Source organism: Polyergus mexicanus, unplaced genomic scaffold (assembly GCF_030449975.1).
Source record: "Polyergus mexicanus isolate NDT 795.1 unplaced genomic scaffold, iyPolMexi1.0 SCAF_1, whole genome shotgun sequence".
NCBI classification, from domain to species: Eukaryota; Metazoa; Arthropoda; class Insecta; order Hymenoptera; family Formicidae; genus Polyergus; species Polyergus mexicanus.
In genome coordinates, this window is record NW_027223321.1 from 212,771 (window position 1) to 229,868 (window position 17,098).

At 32.8% G+C, this 17,098-nt stretch overlaps 3 protein-coding genes across 14 annotated transcripts in view; 1 reads left to right on the forward strand and 2 right to left on the reverse strand.

Moving 5' to 3' along the window:
* Positions 1-382: 382 nt before the first annotated feature.
* Positions 383-2,717, reverse strand: LOC138937715 (la protein homolog). The gene is made up of 6 exons (XM_070304249.1): positions 2,577-2,717; positions 2,324-2,501; positions 1,971-2,057; positions 1,497-1,847; positions 1,217-1,362; positions 383-835 (listed from the first exon to the last, which is right to left on the reverse strand). The coding sequence occupies exons 2-6, from the start codon at positions 2,474-2,476 to the stop codon at positions 820-822; spliced, it is 753 nt and encodes a 250-aa protein (XP_070160350.1). The 5' UTR covers positions 2,477-2,501; positions 2,577-2,717; the 3' UTR covers positions 383-819.
* An 874-nt stretch (positions 2,718-3,591) lies between these two features.
* Positions 3,592-5,941, forward strand: Tctp (translationally controlled tumor protein). Of its 2 annotated transcripts, none has more exons than XR_011447563.1 (5): positions 3,592-3,702; positions 4,131-4,201; positions 4,281-4,468; positions 4,892-5,194; positions 5,511-5,941. XR_011447563.1 is itself a non-coding variant. In XM_070304260.1 (5 exons), the coding sequence occupies exons 1-4, from the start codon at positions 3,675-3,677 to the stop codon at positions 5,121-5,123; spliced, it is 519 nt and encodes a 172-aa protein (XP_070160361.1). In that variant the 5' UTR covers positions 3,592-3,674; the 3' UTR covers positions 5,124-5,161; positions 5,511-5,941. The 2 variants fall into 2 exon arrangements, 1 of the variants encoding a protein (XP_070160361.1); XM_070304260.1 differs by having other exon boundaries at positions 4,892-5,161.
* An 890-nt stretch (positions 5,942-6,831) lies between these two features.
* The window catches only part of Usp (retinoid X receptor ultraspiracle), a 74,119-nt gene continuing 63,852 nt past the window's right edge, over positions 6,832-17,098 (reverse strand). For all 11 annotated transcript variants that reach the window (XM_070296289.1, XM_070296122.1, XM_070296206.1 and 8 more), the window contains 3 exons: positions 13,822-14,128; positions 13,177-13,454; positions 6,832-12,447 (listed from right to left, as the gene is read on the reverse strand). In XM_070296289.1, the coding sequence (XP_070152390.1) occupies positions 12,171-12,447; positions 13,177-13,454; positions 13,822-14,128 (862 nt within the window). In that variant the 3' untranslated portion in view covers positions 6,832-12,170. The remainder of the gene's footprint in view (positions 12,448-13,176; positions 13,455-13,821; positions 14,129-17,098) is intronic.

Sequence of the window (17,098 nt, forward strand, 5' to 3'; positions counted from 1 at the left end):
TTTAGCGCTATGAGCTCTATTCTTGTCTAACTTTCAATAAGTAACAAAGACAGAACAATGCTGTTAGCGCTCCCCGATCACATCCCGAGAACTCTGGCCGAATTTTAGTATTGTGGACACAAGGCTCAAGCATTAGAAATTGATAATTAAAGATTCAAATGTGGCTAATCAGGGAAAAGGGAACTAAAATTCAAGGCAATTGATATATTATTATTAATTGATCAAATGTTTTCAGTATTTAGTGTCAAAACGGACACAGCCAGTACATATAGTCGGCGTTATGTCTAACAATGTTATGATATGTATACAAATATAACTTAAAGGTACAAAAGAAATATTTGTATTAATTCTCAATCTCAATGTATCATTGCATCTTTGTAATTGTACAAAACTTACTGTTGATAAAAGAAATTATTATTAACAAATTTATTTTAATATATATATATATATATATTACATATATATTAATAACTTATATTTTTTTAATACAATATTATCGGATTATATTTATGGAAAACTTTATAACGGTTTCCCTAAGTGGAAGAATGTTTATCAGATATGGAGAACATGTGTCAGCCAAGGACAGTCCAATGACATTTCATTGGCCTATTATTATTACTGATAGCGATGATAACTTAAAAAGTGAATTAACAGAATTGACTTACATATGCATAAGAAATAAAACAATATCTTTAAGGAAACTTATGAATCATTTTCAAAAACTAAGCGACAAATCTCGAAATAAGAAAGAAAAGTATCGTAACTGTTCCATTCACAGTTTCCAAAACTGTAAGGAAAACCCTTCGCTTATGAAACTTCTTATCTCCTCTTAATTCTGAAAAAGATATAATTTCAATTGCATAAATAAGGAATATAAAATTAGTGCATAATGAGGACAATGAACAAAATATTGAATCAAATGTAAATTCAGTATATAGTTCCAAAGGAATGAAATTAAGATATTATTTACAAGGATAAACTAAAAATAATTATCAACAATTTGGCAGACAGAAATTATTTTCCAAAGTATTTATATCGACAAAATAATTGAGATGTTTAATTGCTTGTACTATGCAGTATCTTATAAAACAAAATTGGAATATGATTGTGACTTGATGCTATAAATGTTGTATCAAAATTATACGCAAGTAGAAATGTATTATATAACTAAAAATATAATATATATAAATAATTCTATATATATATTTTTACTTACACCCATCTTCTTATCAATTCGATACCTTCATATTTTACAGATTTTATATTCATGAATGCTTTTGCACCATCCAAAGTTTCAAATTGTACAAAAACAGTTCCTGCAAACTTATAATCTTCACCTGGATAATCTTGATATTTTCTCATCTGTAAAACAAGATAATCTTGTTTAAAGATCTATACATATTTATAATAATTTAATATTTAGTCTTATATCCATATCCACGTGATTCTTTATTATCAAATCTTCCAAGTAATCTATTATAAACAGATATACTTACCATAATTCTTTCAAATGGCTCGTACGATTCAAAAAAAACTTTTAGCTCATCAATGTTTAAATGTAATGGAAATCCTCTAACATAAATTGTTCTAGCTTCTTCAGCTTTTCTACATTGCTCATTATATTCTGGTAAAGGATAATATGGCGATCGCCGTATCTTCTTTCTATCTTTAGAAATCTCTATGAGATCGCTACTTTCCAGAGCCCTCAGAATTACATCAACATTTTTGCTAAAATTAGCTAACATCTTGAACTTTAACATAATAGTCATGGGAATCCAGCCTGCATCTAATTTTGTTTGTTCAATGAGAAATTTATCCCTTTGCATATTTACATTACCGAAGTAATACTGTGAAAGAAAATAAAAAAATAGAACCATGAAACAGATTGATAGTTGTTCATTACCCTTTTTTTTTATAGATGTTTTTTTTATAATCATGTCTTTTTTCTTACAAAAAAAAATAGAATATACCTCTACTTGTTCCTTGATTTTTTTCAAAAGTTCTGCAGGCGGTTTTTCTTCTACTTTTCTGCTTGCATTAATCGCAATTTTACTGACCTTAAATTACAAAATATTTCAATATAAAACTAATATATTGATACTTGCTTTCGGTCATTACTTCCTATGCCATTTTTTTTTTACATCAGATAAAATGCGATTTTTCAACACGATATATAAAAGATTTTATTAACGTATAAAATCTTTTATATATTATCGTGTTGAAAAATCGCATTTTATCTGATGTAAAAAAAAAATGGCATAGGAAGTAATGACCGAAAGCAAGTATAAAAGATTTTATTAATATTTAAAACGAAATATGATACCTCTACTTCGACGTTAATCTTCTTCGAAATTTCCGCGGTTGCTTTCACCGCATCGTTTTTACTTTCAGCGTCAATAATCGTCATTTTATTAATTTCATCGGCAGCATCATCGATCAAGCAGTCGGCATTTGTTTCCCTTTTACCGTTTTCCATGTCAATAATAATCGATTTACAATATCTATAGAAAAATAAAATGCAGACGCTGCAGTCTCAAAAAGGCCAGCTCCTGATACGTTTTATATTTTTAAATTACGGTATCTCTCGAAAAAAATATTTCTTCTCGTCTCGCACAAGGTCCTCTGCAGTGATTCCAGATTCAGGACGCAGGACGCACGGCGCACAACGCACGGCGCACAACGCACAATGAGCCAAACCGTGGTAGAAATGATAACAATAGAAAATCGCGTATATATCTCATGCTGTATTCCGATTCTCCATCCGGGTGCACCCGATATTATAGTATATGTCACGTATACTATAATATCGGATGCACCCGGGTGAGGAATCAGAACACAGCCCCATATATACGCGATTTTCTACTGTTTTCCCCTCTACCACGATTTGGCATGTTGCGCGTTGCACGTCTCGAATTTAGCATCAGTGCCATCAGTGGTCAGTGATGTTCTGCTCGTGCCTATTTGAAGCCAAGTCGAAAATGAAAATGATGCATAAAACAAAGTATAAAGCCGGTATATAAAGATGCAGATGTATATCAATTGGATACAATACTTATTGGCCAGTTGAAAATGAGGCCTGGTTTGATTGGTCAATCGTCCTAGTTACCCTAGGCATTGGTCAATATGGATAGTTATGTTCAATCGTATTGTGTCCAAATGAACTTCTCCTTTATTGTGTTCCGATTCCCCATCCGGGTGCATCCGATATCATAGTATTAAAATTTACTCCTTGGAATAGAATAGCATTCAATTGACCAATCAGGACAAAAGAAACGAAAATTTCTTTATTCTGATTGGTAAATCGCACGCTACTCGCAGAATGTTTAAGCGGGGAATACACACTTTTGCATAAGCATAAGGAAATTGATTGGTCAATTTCGTTATGCGTAAGGAAATGGACCAATCAATTTCCTTTTGTTTGTGATTATGCGCTTATGCAAAAGTGTGCGCTGCCCACATTAAAGCTCGATAGGATCCTACATTTAGCACTCTTTGATCTTCATGATGTACTAAGGCCTAGATGTTCTTGGAGGAAAATTTCACGCGCTCAAGTTGGCACACGCATTCTGAGTTCTCAGACGTTCGCTGAATCTCCTTCTTTTCCGGTACGCTCCGTTGGGTGACCGTGTCTTATTTAGTTTTAGCTGTAATTATATCTTTCTCCATCTTCCACAATGAGGATTTACAAGGATCTTTTTACTGGTGAGTGAATAATAAAATGTTTTCGCAATCATATAAGCTAGCTATTTTTTATTTTCCAAATCGAGATGTGATAATAAACGCGAGTAAAAAGCTGGAATGGACATTTCGAACGTTCTCGGCGATGGTTCGAGTTTTGAGAGATATTTTCAGATTATTTCTGAATGAAATTATACGCGGTTTTATTATCTCATGACAAATTAGCACGATTATTATACTATAATGGTTTAGATTCTTTGATAGATATATGTCTATGAAATTCCTAACCTTTCCATATGTTCTTAATGATTTTTATGGTTGCGAGAGTAACGTAACATTTTATCAATATAAAATCTTGAATTCCGGTACTTACACAACATAAAATTCATAAGTCAAATAATCTATCATATAAATCTATATAGTTTTATAATATTTGGTGTATATGCTTTTAGGAGATGAAATGTTCTCCGACACTTATAAAATCAAGCTAGTGGATGATGTGCTGTATGAAGTATATGGCAAGGTATATATTTATACATATTTACAAAGTACTTTTTTTTGTACGGAAGACTTGTGTAATGAATATGTACACTATTTTCCAGTTGATCTCTCGTAAATCAGGTGAAGTTAATATTGCCGGTTTTAATCCTTCTGCGGAGGAGGCTGATGAAGGCACCGATGAGATGGTAGAGTCTGGTGTCGATATTGTATTGAATCACCGACTTCAAGAAACATTTGCTTTTGGAGATAAGAAATCTTACACCTTGTATCTCAAGGACTACATGAAGAAGTAAGTACCTCTTTTATTATGAATTTTTTTTAATTTATTAGATTAAGTTTTTTGCAGTGGTGCAATAAAATAAAAAGCGCTATCATTGTACATTTCAAAATATATAACATTTTTCCACACTATTTAAGTGAATATATTTATATTTATTATCGTAAAGATTAAGAAACTATTAGGGTTTAGTCATTGTTTAGTCACTTAATGACGAATCTCAGCAATATGACTCATTAAACCTCTTATACAGACATTAAATATTTGGCTATTTCATGGTCATTATAACAACTTTTTAAAGAGAAAAAATAAAAATAGTAATCAAAAGCAATAAAAAAAATAAATTTTATTTTTTATTTAAATAAATTGTATATGAAACAATATATATATATATATATAAGTTTGTATCACATATACACTTTTCTTTTTTTATAGGCTAGTAGCAAGGCTAGAAGAGGAATCACCTGATCAAGTAGAGGTTTTTAAAACCAACATGAACAAAGTTATGAAAGATATTCTAGGTCGTTTCAAGGAGTTGCAATTTTTCACCGGTGTCTCGATGGACATTGACGGCATTGTGGGCCTCATGGAATACCGTGAGATCGACGGCGAGTCTGTGCCTGTACTCATGTTCTTCAAGCATGGTCTTGAAGAAGAAAAGTTCTAAGTAATTCTTAGATATTCAATAAAATATGGACAAATTTTGTGAGTCATACTCTCATTTATCGCTTCTTGTATGTATGTATTAATCTCAAATTCATATTGAAGCTATTTACATATGTGCTAAAAATTAACATATTTAAAAAAAAATTGAGAGATAAAAATATAATGCAAAATATAATGTACATGTGAAATTCGTGACTAACACATTTTTTTTGTGTTCGCCACTGCACAAACATGTTAGATTAAATTGGCAAGCAGATTCCCGCTGTGATGTCTTTTTGATCATAGCGTCTAATATAAACCAAACATTTTTGATAATGCAACTCTTACTTTTGGTATATTTTTTTTATTATAGAATAAAATCTAATCTATTCTCATATGTGTTTTTCAGATAAACTGGAATCAAGACTGCGCACATGCTAAAAAGCTGTGAAATTTAGTTAAGAATATAAGACAGTTCAATACTTCCAATCTTGGTTTACAGTGCAATTGAACACTACATGAATAAAATCTTCAATATATAATGACAATTCCTCAATAAATAGTTGTAAATACTCTGTAACAAGAAAAGAGATGGCAACACCAGGAATCTTCGTAAAAATGTTTCCCAGAGGTGTTACATTTGTCCAATTTATATTAGGCGATTTAATTTATATAAAAAAAAATATATATATATGGAAGATGGGGAAAGAACTTGCAGCGATAGACTTACATCAATGATGTAATGTTTACAATTATTGTGTTAATGTCAGTAATGATTAACAATTTCTGAAACGTATTCGACATATAAATGTCCATCACAAATAAAAAATTTTTCCATAATTTTTATTTCTTTTTTCCATAATCTTTTTTTTTTGTTTTTTTTTTAAATATCTTTCCCTTCGTTCCTTAATTATCCTTTATAAATCATGAATGTAATATATGTAATTTATGTAAATTATTATTATATATATATATATATATATATATATATATATATATATATCTGAAGTGCATCTAAACACATTTATATATGCAGACTTTTATGAAATGTAAACGTGTGATTATATTTCAGGTGCTATTATTATTTTACTCTTGTCTTTAACTTGGTTTCTTTGAATGGTAAGAGTTATGTATAAATTCGTCATGTGCTGCATCTAGTACACACATGTGTAAGCAATTTCATTTTGTATATTTCATTATAAATCTAATACTGTGCGTGAAAGATAGGAACTTTTTATTATCATAAGAACAAAAACACGATTCATGAAACTTATGTCCCCGCTTCTGATAACACAGTAATAAATATACTGCAAAAAAAAATCATTTTTATAGTCATATACCATTGATTCATTGATCTTCATTAAGCGCGTAATGTGAGGAAAGATTTACAAGGATGGTAGAAAAATACAGGTTCTATCTTCACTTCATAAAAATATTATATTTAGATAAGTCAGAATAGATGATCTATCTCTTGGCGCGAAACCATACATTATATTTCTTTACTCGGGGATTGTTACTAGCCACATACTGTTGTACAAGTATACTCGTAGCACATCACTCCCTTTTATTTTGCACATTCTTGCCGTCAACAATTTCTCATCCTCTTATTCTCAATTTCTTTCGCTCTCGCTTGCCTCTTCTACATCTGATTCTCTCGCGTTTCTACATTGTATTATTTTATATACCCTCATCTCTCTCGCTTTCTGTGAATATATTACTATTATTCTCTAAAAAAAAAAAAAAAAAAAAAAACCATTTGCTCTCTTCACCTGAGAACTCGACGCCTCCGTACATGATACTTTGCACATATTCCGTACCGTTATTTGAAAAAAGGTATATGTTTACATTTACAAACGCGTATCTTAGTAGTTTAGTAGTAAATAGCATAAGTATTAGAGACAGATTCTTTTTTTATAATCTACAATGGATGCGCGAAACAAAATGTCCCATATTATAACGTTATTAACGAAATTATATAACTTACAGCTTAAAAAGATAAACTCTTGAGGGAGATGTACATACGTTACATATATGTATAATTATTAATTATATTGCTTTGCTATCTACGGAGCACAACCATATATCGTATCGTTGGTTATTAAAGCCAGTGAAATAAATTAATATCGATTTGCGACAGAGTATATATATCATACAACACATTTCGTCCCACTGTAACAAAAAAAAGTTGGGACATCGAAAATCGTGGTAATTTGCAAACTTATGAAATGCAGCACAATTGTGTGTGTAGATTTGTCGCATATGAAAAAATGAATAAGTGATGTCGATAGGTATTCATGTGTATATATGTGTGTTCGCCGGTTAATGATTAATCCGTGAAATGGAATGTTACATTCAACATTTATCAACATATACAATTAGTTCACGAGTATCTCCAATCAATTTTATAATCGGAATTCTACAGTGTCGTTTAAATATATTTAAACACTTTTCACTCGTGTAATTTATATATATATATGTATGTATATTAATCCGAAATTATGAACGAACGTGTATGCCGTATATAAATGTATCTTTTCTCCCTGCACGCGAAACAAAAATAAAAATAAAAAGTATTCGAAGTATCCGACTTATACGATAATATCCCGAAATAATATTTGATCAATAATGGCAGTCACATACAAAAGTGTTTTATAACTTATTAATCCTCTTAATTAGAGATTGCCCATATACGTAAATATTGTACGACGATTTATACATAGATGTAACATACTATAGCATACAGTTTTTTAGCTCTTTTTAAAGGTACGGTATTTAGGACATACCTCTGCTACTATTTTTGTTAAGTTGGGTACATCTTATACGCGCTCGATAAGAATAAACAGTATATTATTTAATGTTATCGGTATTATTATTATTACTATTATTATTATTATTATTATTGTTAATTATTACTATTATCATTATTATTATTATTAAACTTATTTGTACTGATCTGTGTAGAATGGGTGCATAAAAGGGTCTCAGTACTGCACTGTCTCTCTCTCTCTCTCTCTCTCTCTCTCTCTCTCTCTCTCTCTCTCGCGCGCGCGCGCACATTTTTTCAAAATAATGAAATGATAAATGATACTTCGTCATACTAGAAAGAGGATTTTGCGTACAAGTATATGTTAGTCGGATGTGTCATATTTTTGTCTTAAAAGTTATTTATATCGGAAGAGAAAAAAAACGGCATGCAATACAGAGAAACGATTGTAACACCCAGCGGGTCCGCATAAGTACAAAAAAGACAAAAGTAGAAGAGGTACAATACATGGATACAAAAGTAAAACATATATCGATTGCTATACAGAGAAAAAGTTTTATACAGCGCACCCAATTCTTCCGCTCTATAGGACAGTGCGTTACTAATATAGATAAGACTGTGTTATACTACACACAATTTGAGCATCGTACCATTTCAATGATACTTCAAAGAAGTATGGCAAAAGCATTTAAGTTTATATTAAAAGTATATATTTCTGGTACACACACACACACACACACACACACACACACACACACGCATACGCATGCACGCACGCAGGCACACACATAATCCAGTATCCCCTGATACGATGCTTCACGCGCAAGAAGCTCAATGTGTTATTTATGCTTTAGTAGACGTAATCACACGGCATTTCAAAGATCACTCTTTTAAATCCTCTTACCTTATATAAACGTATCTGATCGCAAGACATAGTTTTATTAATCTGTGTCGCTCTACCTTTGTTAATTCTTTTTCTTTTTCCTGATTACTACTGAGGTTGTCGTATTTGTATTTGTGAAAGAATTCGGTGTTTATATATATATTCATATATTATTTATATATATGTATAGAGATATTTCTGTTCTTTTAACATTTATATATTTCATATGAAACTTCATTCACAGGTAGCATTCGCGCCCACCAATCCTAATGGTCACTTACAGCGTCGTTTTATATTTTGTAAGGAATTTGAAGAGGTGATCGCTAGTCGCGCGATTGTTCAGAGGTAATTTTGGTCAGGTGCTTTGCAATCGATAAAAGTAACGTGTTGAAATAACAATTGTACAATCAAATAATAAATTGACAAATATATATGTGTGTGTACATATACATATATATATATATATATATATATATATATATATATATATATATATATAATATATAATATATGTATAGAATCTCGCTTTAAAATGTGTGTGCTCCTACTTAATAAATCAAAATGACTCGAATTACTACGCGTATATTGGGAAAATTAAATCGATTTATACATATTGCTCCAGCGTCCGCACTAATATGTAACTCTTCGCCTTCCTTGAATGCTCAAAAATACCAAACAAAAAAACAGGCATCTGAAATGAATAGTAAAAACTCCAGTATGTTATAAAAAAAATTATGAATTTAATAATTGTGTTTGTTTGTTTTTCACGGTACGCATAACATTAAAAACTCTCATCAAGTAGATAACAATAACCAACAACTAACAATCGTAGGCATTCACGCAAAAATAGAAATATGTTTAATAATATACAATAATATTATCATAATTTATATTATTGAAGTAAGTATATGATCATTCCCTTACTATATTTCTAGAGTAGTAGAGTAAATCGTATCAATGATTTGAGCTGAAGGAATCTGAAAAGTATCAAGTATTTGTACAATATTTGCAAAATGAAACAATATATACTCCAAGTTTTTAGTTAAAATAAAAAAATAACATTACATCTCTCTTTGAATACATTACAACATAATTGTGTTACATCATATTTAATTGTACATAATTGTCAAACTTCATAAATTCATTAAAAATATGGATACATATATAAAGTTTATATTATAAAAACTTTTACGTATTTATTAAATGAATAAAAACATTATATTATACATAATATAACACATCTAAAAATTTTTTCAAACGAAGAACCGAGTCGACATAATGTCGACATAAAACTATTAAAATCCGACTATCACGTAAATTATGTCGTTAATCCGATTTTTCAAGTAGAAATAGTTAACAGATAGTGTAATAAATAGTTAACAGTCTCGAGAAAGTTGTATATATATATATATATATATATATATATATATATATATATGTATATATTTTTATACATATCTAATATAACATGTAAATTTAGAAAATAAAGAGCAAATACTTGTCTTGCTGTATAATTTACAAATCTATATCCATCAGCTCGCATCATGTAATACGCGATTCTGTAAATTACTAACAACGAGAGTAGGGTTCTATCTTAATTCTGAGTCCACGATCAGTTAATCCTTACCGCATACGCTAGATCTATAGTATAATTATACATCTCGCAAGAACTTTTTTTTTTCAAAGATTTGAAAACTCTTGCATCTTCGTTTTTATCTGCTTTCGTGCATTGAACATTCTCCAGGGAAAATAAATCTCACTGTCAGTGTAAATTATGGAAAAAAAAGAAAACGTTCTAACTCTACTATTTGCTGCCATGTCGAATTTGTACGAGACACAGAAGACAGCATTCCAGTACTGTAAAGTATACAGTAACATGAATTTGTCACATTAAAGTTAAAAATCTGCTTAAGAGAAAGTTAACGAAAAAGATCCGAATATATATCGAGCGTGCATTCTATCGAAAGAAACAGAGAGATAAATGGAAACCCTAATACCTTGAAAGCAAATACTTCGTTCGCATATTCTGATATTAGCAGTTATTGCAGTTCCAATATTTTGTCACGGACACATGCTATATAAAAAAGGGGCGAAGGGAGCTACATAATGCGTATTTAATATAATTAATAATGAATTAGTAAGTTCGTTCTTTCCCTATATGCTAAAATACAAAACAATAAATTATCGTTAAACTCGCGCATTGATGCAAGTGTATGTATATATATCTATATGCAATATAGTGGCTCTTTTAAAGTAACGATTCGAATCGAGGCAGAGTTGGAATGTAAAGGTGTCCGAGAACTCGCAAGCACAGATCGCGTCTTCATCGAGCTCGCCGAAAATCAAAATCGCCAAAACGATCCATAATACGCGACTTTATTGAGAGAGAAAGAGAAAGAGAAAGAGAAAGAGAAAGAGAAAGAGAAAGAGAAAGAGAAAGAGAAAGAGAAAGAGAAAGAGAAAGAGAAAGAGAAAGAAAGAGAGAGAGAGAGAGAGAGAGAGAGAGAGAGAGAGAGAGAGAGAGAGAGAGAGAGAACGAGATAAAAAGAGAAAAAAAGAGACAGAAATATAACGAAGTGTAAAAATAGAAAAGAAAGAAACAATCAATCATTCTAGGAACTTGTATGAAAAGTGCAATCCGACGAAGACGCGACATCTGTTCGAAACAAGGATCGATCGTCAGCACGAAATATCGCATGGAAACGTGATTTTCGCTCGGATAATGGCACGACACATGTCACAGATTAAAGAGGCAGCGATTGTTGTTGACGATATTTATGTGTATAGATAAAGCTCTATTTATCTATCTACAGCTTTTCGTTAATTAATGCCAATCAGGACATCCATTGATTCATCCGTCAAATATTAGACTAAATTTTCTATCGATCGCACTTACATTTGTAAGATATAGCCGATCTTCACGTGTTATTAAATTTAATCGATTCAATAAATTAACTAATGACCGATTGACGGTTTCAAAAGCCTAAATTATATTACAGCAACTGTCCATCGCACTCAAATCGTACTACGGCGCGTATACAAGCCATACAGGGCATATACACATTCTATCCACATATCATTTTTTTCACATATGTATTTTCAGTACGAATCGGCCAATAAAGACCGCCTCCTTACGCTGGACACGAGAGTCGCGAAGCTTTAACAAAAACATAAATAACAGGAAGGAGTAAAGGAGGAGGTAGGGATAGCGATGAAGAGAAGTAAGTAAATTCCATCTCGCTCGACGCGCGATAATCTATATTGTGATGCCGGAGAGGCGTCACAATACAGAAATTGTCTAGCATCTCAAACTGAGAAACTCGACTCGAATGCGGGCTCCTATTCTCTCTTTTGTCGTTCTCTTCCTCTTGGTTTTCTTTTCATAGATCGGTGTGCCCCAAGACGCGGCACACCTTTTGCTCCTAAGGATCCAATGGTGACTCCAACATCTCCTTGAGGAAGTCTTCGACCGCCCGCTCCTTGCCGAGGAGCTTGAAAAAGAACAGGTGCTCCGTGCATTTAAGACCAATCGAACGGATGGATGGTAGGCGAAGCAGCAGTTTGGCGAACCTGCCGGGGTCGTCCGGCCAAGACACGCGGGTGTATTCCTCCAGAGCGGCGTAAATCTTCTCGCGCAGCAGGCTAACTTCCTGAATGGACTTGAGATCTCGTGCATCGGGATTGAAGAGAATAATGGATCTGTACAGATACGGACAAAATCTTAGCGAAAGACATTCGACGCAATTCAATTAACTATACTAAATAAAAATAAAATTCTTTTCAATCAAATAAATACATTTTGATAATTTTGATTTTTTCATTTAAATAAATATATATTTTATTTTCAGAAATATTTTATTATATTAAATTAATCATTAGTTGTACGTAATAAAATTTCTAATTTTTAAAATACATTATATAAAATATTAATATAAAAAAATATTTACTTAAAGTTAACAAATCATTTATTAAAATAAAGAAAATCTGTGTTTTTGAAACAACTAGTCAAAAATGAAAAAACGCTTTTTTTTTTAAAGATTTAAAAGAAGTAATTTAATACAACAAAGATAAAAACATTCAATATAATTTTTTTATTTGCAAATAAAAGCATACTTTGCTTATATTTTACTAATTGCTGTTTTATTGAGATAACTAATTCTTTTGCAAGTATTTAAATAAATAATTCTTTTAAATAAAAAAAAGTTTTTTTATTTATTGTTAATACATTTTTGTACTAAAGTGTAGTATTGTAGTCAAAAAGATCATGGATAAAAGTCACAAAATGTCTTAGAATTAAGGGAAAAGAAGTGCCGAAAGCGAAGTATAGAAAAATATTGATAAGTATTCCATTTTTGCGTAAAACAATCATTCGTAAGATTTCTATTCCTATAAAGATCCCCCGTCGTAGATCACTCTCTTGCCACTCACCTAAGGCATCCGAGTTCAGTCCTGTCCATTTTCATCTCGCGCATCTTCGACACCAGTTCCGAGAGCACGCGATCGAATATCGTTATCACGCCTGCCTGTTGCGCCGAATTTCGATGCACCGTGGTGCCCGTTGCCAGAACAATGCAGTCCTTCATCTCGATGGAACGATAGGAAAAGCCGGCTATTAGCAATTCGTTCCAGCCAGCTTTGAGTAGAAGCATTTGATCCACTAGCGGCAACGATGTAAAGTGCGGGATGTGCTTCGCCCATGTCACCAGCTGGAACAGTTGTTCGTTAATGGCGTTGCAAATGTGCGAGACCGCATTCTACGCATTATAAAAGATGCCGGATTAATGGAACGAGTTTTTGGTCAGGAAAAGAACGGAGAGCGTCGTTTCAGGATAAATCGAGAGTAGTAGTAGTAGTAGTAGTAGTAATAGCATAAAGCTTTAGCTACACCGTTGGAAAATTTGGCTTAAATTTAACTAATTTATATATCGCATATCCCAAACGGTCCACACAAATTTTTGTGTTCATTTAACATTTAATATGGATATATTAAATGATGAATTTAATATTAATACATTTTCTAAACTTCCGCTTTGTTTCCCGCGCGGGCACGAAAGAGTCCACGCGAATAATCACCTCATAATTTCCCAGATGTTCCATCTTACACTCGATCCGTTTCTCCGCCTCAAGGATGCGGTCAATTGGCATGTCCGCGTGCAGACTACTCGTGCTCTCCACCTCGCTCTGATCTCGCTCCTTGGTGCGTTGACGCTCTTCCTGCACCGCCTCCCTCTTCATCCCCATCGCCAGACACTTCTGATACCGGCAGTATTGACAACGGTTTCTCTGTCGCTTGTCAATAATGCAGGACTTCTCCTCGCGACAGGCATACGACAGATCCTTACGCACGGTTCTCTTGAAGAAACCTTTGCAACCTTCGCAACTGAAAGACGAGTTCGTTTCAAACGTAAAACGACAAGCATTATAACTCCATTATATAGCAATTTCATGCAATTATTTTATTTCAAATGTAATCCAATTGCGATCGTTCCAATTAAAGACAAAATTCCAGAATCATGAATAAATAATTTTAATAGGATGTCTGCTCAAATCTTAGAAAAATATTCCCTGATTTTCCAGATATTTTTGTTCAAAATTCCAGATAATGAGAATATTTTCAAGATTTTTGTGATGCAACTTTCTAAAATAAATTTTTTCTTTAATTATATTTAAATTTTTTTTCTTTTTAATTTTGACAGTTTTTTGCGACTATTGTATAGCCAGAATCTTCTTAATTAAATCGTGTCGCGTGATAATCATTATGTTGTTCACGACACCAGGCGCGCGGAAAAAGGTGAATCACGGTAAAGAGACCATCTCGTATTTTGCAATAATGCGACCACTCGAGTCCGCCCAACGATTTGTTGGCACTTTTCCTCTCACGACGTTCTCACACCAGTCTCTCCGACCTGCATCGGGAATGCATCGGATAAAGTATCACAGGTTTATGACTCCTCGCGTGTAATTCTTACAGCGAGCAGCTGTCGTGAACAATACCGCGCGCGCGTAAATAAGAGATTCATCGTTACGGTCCATTGTCAGAGGCTGGCTCACAATGTATGCGTGCGTGCGCGATGACGTAATATTTAATTTTGCGAAAAACAATATCAAAACATTTTTTTTCTTCCATCGCATATGCGGCTGATGATTGAATTATTGATACAAAATAGCGATACTATGTGTATGTATCGTATATTAAGATTACGTCAATGCAACAACACGCATAGTGCAGAGTATAAATTATTCACAGTAACGTAGTAATTTTCGTAGATAAAGAGGAGAGAAATGTCAGTCTTCTCTTCTACGTCATATTTTCAGAAATCGCGAATAACATCATTCAGTCGCGATTGTTGTCGCCGAGAGAGAGAGAGAGAGAGAGAGGGGGGGGGGGAGAGAGAGAGAGTTTGCGATCATCAACGATTCCGTGAGTCACGGTCCGCTCTCAGGGTCGTCGTTTTTAAAGTTTTTGGAACGTCTCCAGAAATCTCTCCCATTGGAGCCAGAAAAGCGGCGGCGAATTCCGCAGGCGGAGAGAATTTATTTTCGCTGCGGATATATATACATACATATATCTGCATCGTGTGTACATATGTATATTTTCGCGGCGATATCTCCGCGAACGATTCCGCGGGAAGCTCTCCTTCTTCGCGGTTGACAACGAAACGACGCCACATATTCTAAAAACGCTATATCCTACCCAGCAGAACCAAACAGTGGCATTAAATTCCGCTGTCATCTGCTAAATCTGGATAAAGTCCGCGCGCGTGTAACAGATATGTATATACGTTTTTGTTGAAAATCTACAGAGCTCGCGATTAACTCAAATAATACAAATTAAGTGAGATTAATCCTTAAAGGTTACGCATGGATCATTTTAATCCTATCGATATTTTAACAATGCATTATCCCGAAAGCCTTAATCGATAAAAAAAAAAAAAAAAAGTTTAAAATTTATTTTTTAACTTTTATTGTACACGATCATTTTCTACAGAGATGTTGAAGAATATGTATACATTTTCGTACATTTTTTTTTAAGCACTTTGAGACAATTAAAACTACGACAAAACATTGTGATACCACATATGTGACCAGGAACAGAGAGAGAGAGAGAGAGAGAGAGAGAGAGAGAGAGAAAAACCTACAAGGGTTAATATTGTATTTTTTGATACGTTATGTGTGTTTAATTTTTCATCCTTGTCAAACATTTAAAAATGTCAAATTCTTAAACTATGTTAAATTATAATATACATATATCTAGATATAATGCGCTCAACTCAGAAATGTTTATCTTTAATGAGCCTCTTGCGAAATTAATTCGCGCGGCAGTCAATACGCTAAAAACTGCTACCTCGACCGGGGACGATACATTATTTGCACATCGTGACGAGAGAATCGGACGAGAATCGCGCTCGTAAAGCGTATTCGCGAAGACTTGAGGATAAATCAAGCGGCGTATTCATTGTCTGGTTGGCGGCGGAGAATTTCCCCTTGTTTCGAGAATCTATATAGGCGAACCTGACACCAAGACAAACGATATGGCGCGCTAATCTCGTGGATTTTGCGAAACATCAAAATATCCCGTTTCCTCCTCCTTGGAAGACAACGCGTCTGTCGAGACGATGTCCGGGATTTACGAGACGACCACATATTTACGTGTTGTTATTGTGCAACCGTAACGCGCCTTCCCGAAATTACGCCGTCGATCGCATCACACGATCACGTTAATAAAGTACGCCAGTACGCTAATAATGCTACGTTAAATAATGGCAAAATATCCAGAATGTCTACTTCCTGTAAAAATATGGATAATTTGAAATTCTCGAGAATCTTTTTTTGTATCTGAAAAAAATTAAGAAATTGTCATAAAATTTTATTGGGACCTGGAGAATTTTTTCAAAAACTTTCTCTTTAATAATTTTGCTCTTATACTACAAGCAGTCGGCAATCCATCGATAAACCAAGTTGTGAATTATGTGTTTAAAATTATAAATATAAATCTGTCTCTGTTTATATATTTAATGTCTTAACAAAATATTGAATATGTATATATTATTTATTATATTATAATTCTTAATGAAAAAAAAATTAAAATGTTTTGCAAGTTTATGTACGCGAAAGCTATTCAATTCTTTTTAAAATCTTATTTTAGAAAATTGCATTAAAAAATCTTTAAAATATTCTCTTTACCTGGAATTTTGAACAAGAATATCTGGAAGATTAGGGAATGTTCAGGAAATATTTTTCGTATAATTTAGCTAGACATTTTGAAATTCTGGAAGTATGAGGTGCCAAAAGAAAATACGATCCTTCTTATTTCAAAAATTTAAACGCACGTAATTATAAATCCATCAAG

What these genes read in the sequence shown, in the direction of transcription:
- Tctp (XM_070304260.1), top strand. Translation starts at nt 3,675, where the DNA reads ATGAGGATTTACAAGGATCTTTTTACTG. An exon ending in TTACAAGGATCTTTTTACTG is followed by an intron (nt 3,703 to 4,130) that starts GTGAGTGAATAA and finishes ATATGCTTTTAG; the next exon opens with GAGATGAAATGTTCTCCGAC. An exon ending in TGTATGAAGTATATGGCAAG is followed by an intron (nt 4,202 to 4,280) that starts GTATATATTTAT and finishes ACTATTTTCCAG; the next exon opens with TTGATCTCTCGTAAATCAGG.
- LOC138937715 (XM_070304249.1), bottom strand. Translation starts at nt 2,476, where the DNA reads ATGGAAAACGGTAAAAGGGAAACAAATGCCGACTGCTTGATCGATGAT. An exon ending in AGATTAACGTCGAAGTAGAG is followed by an intron (nt 2,058 to 2,323) that starts GTATCATATTTC and finishes TTGTAATTTAAG; the next exon opens with GTCAGTAAAATTGCGATTAA. An exon ending in AAATCAAGGAACAAGTAGAG is followed by an intron (nt 1,848 to 1,970) that starts GTATATTCTATT and finishes TTTCTTTCACAG; the next exon opens with TATTACTTCGGTAATGTAAA.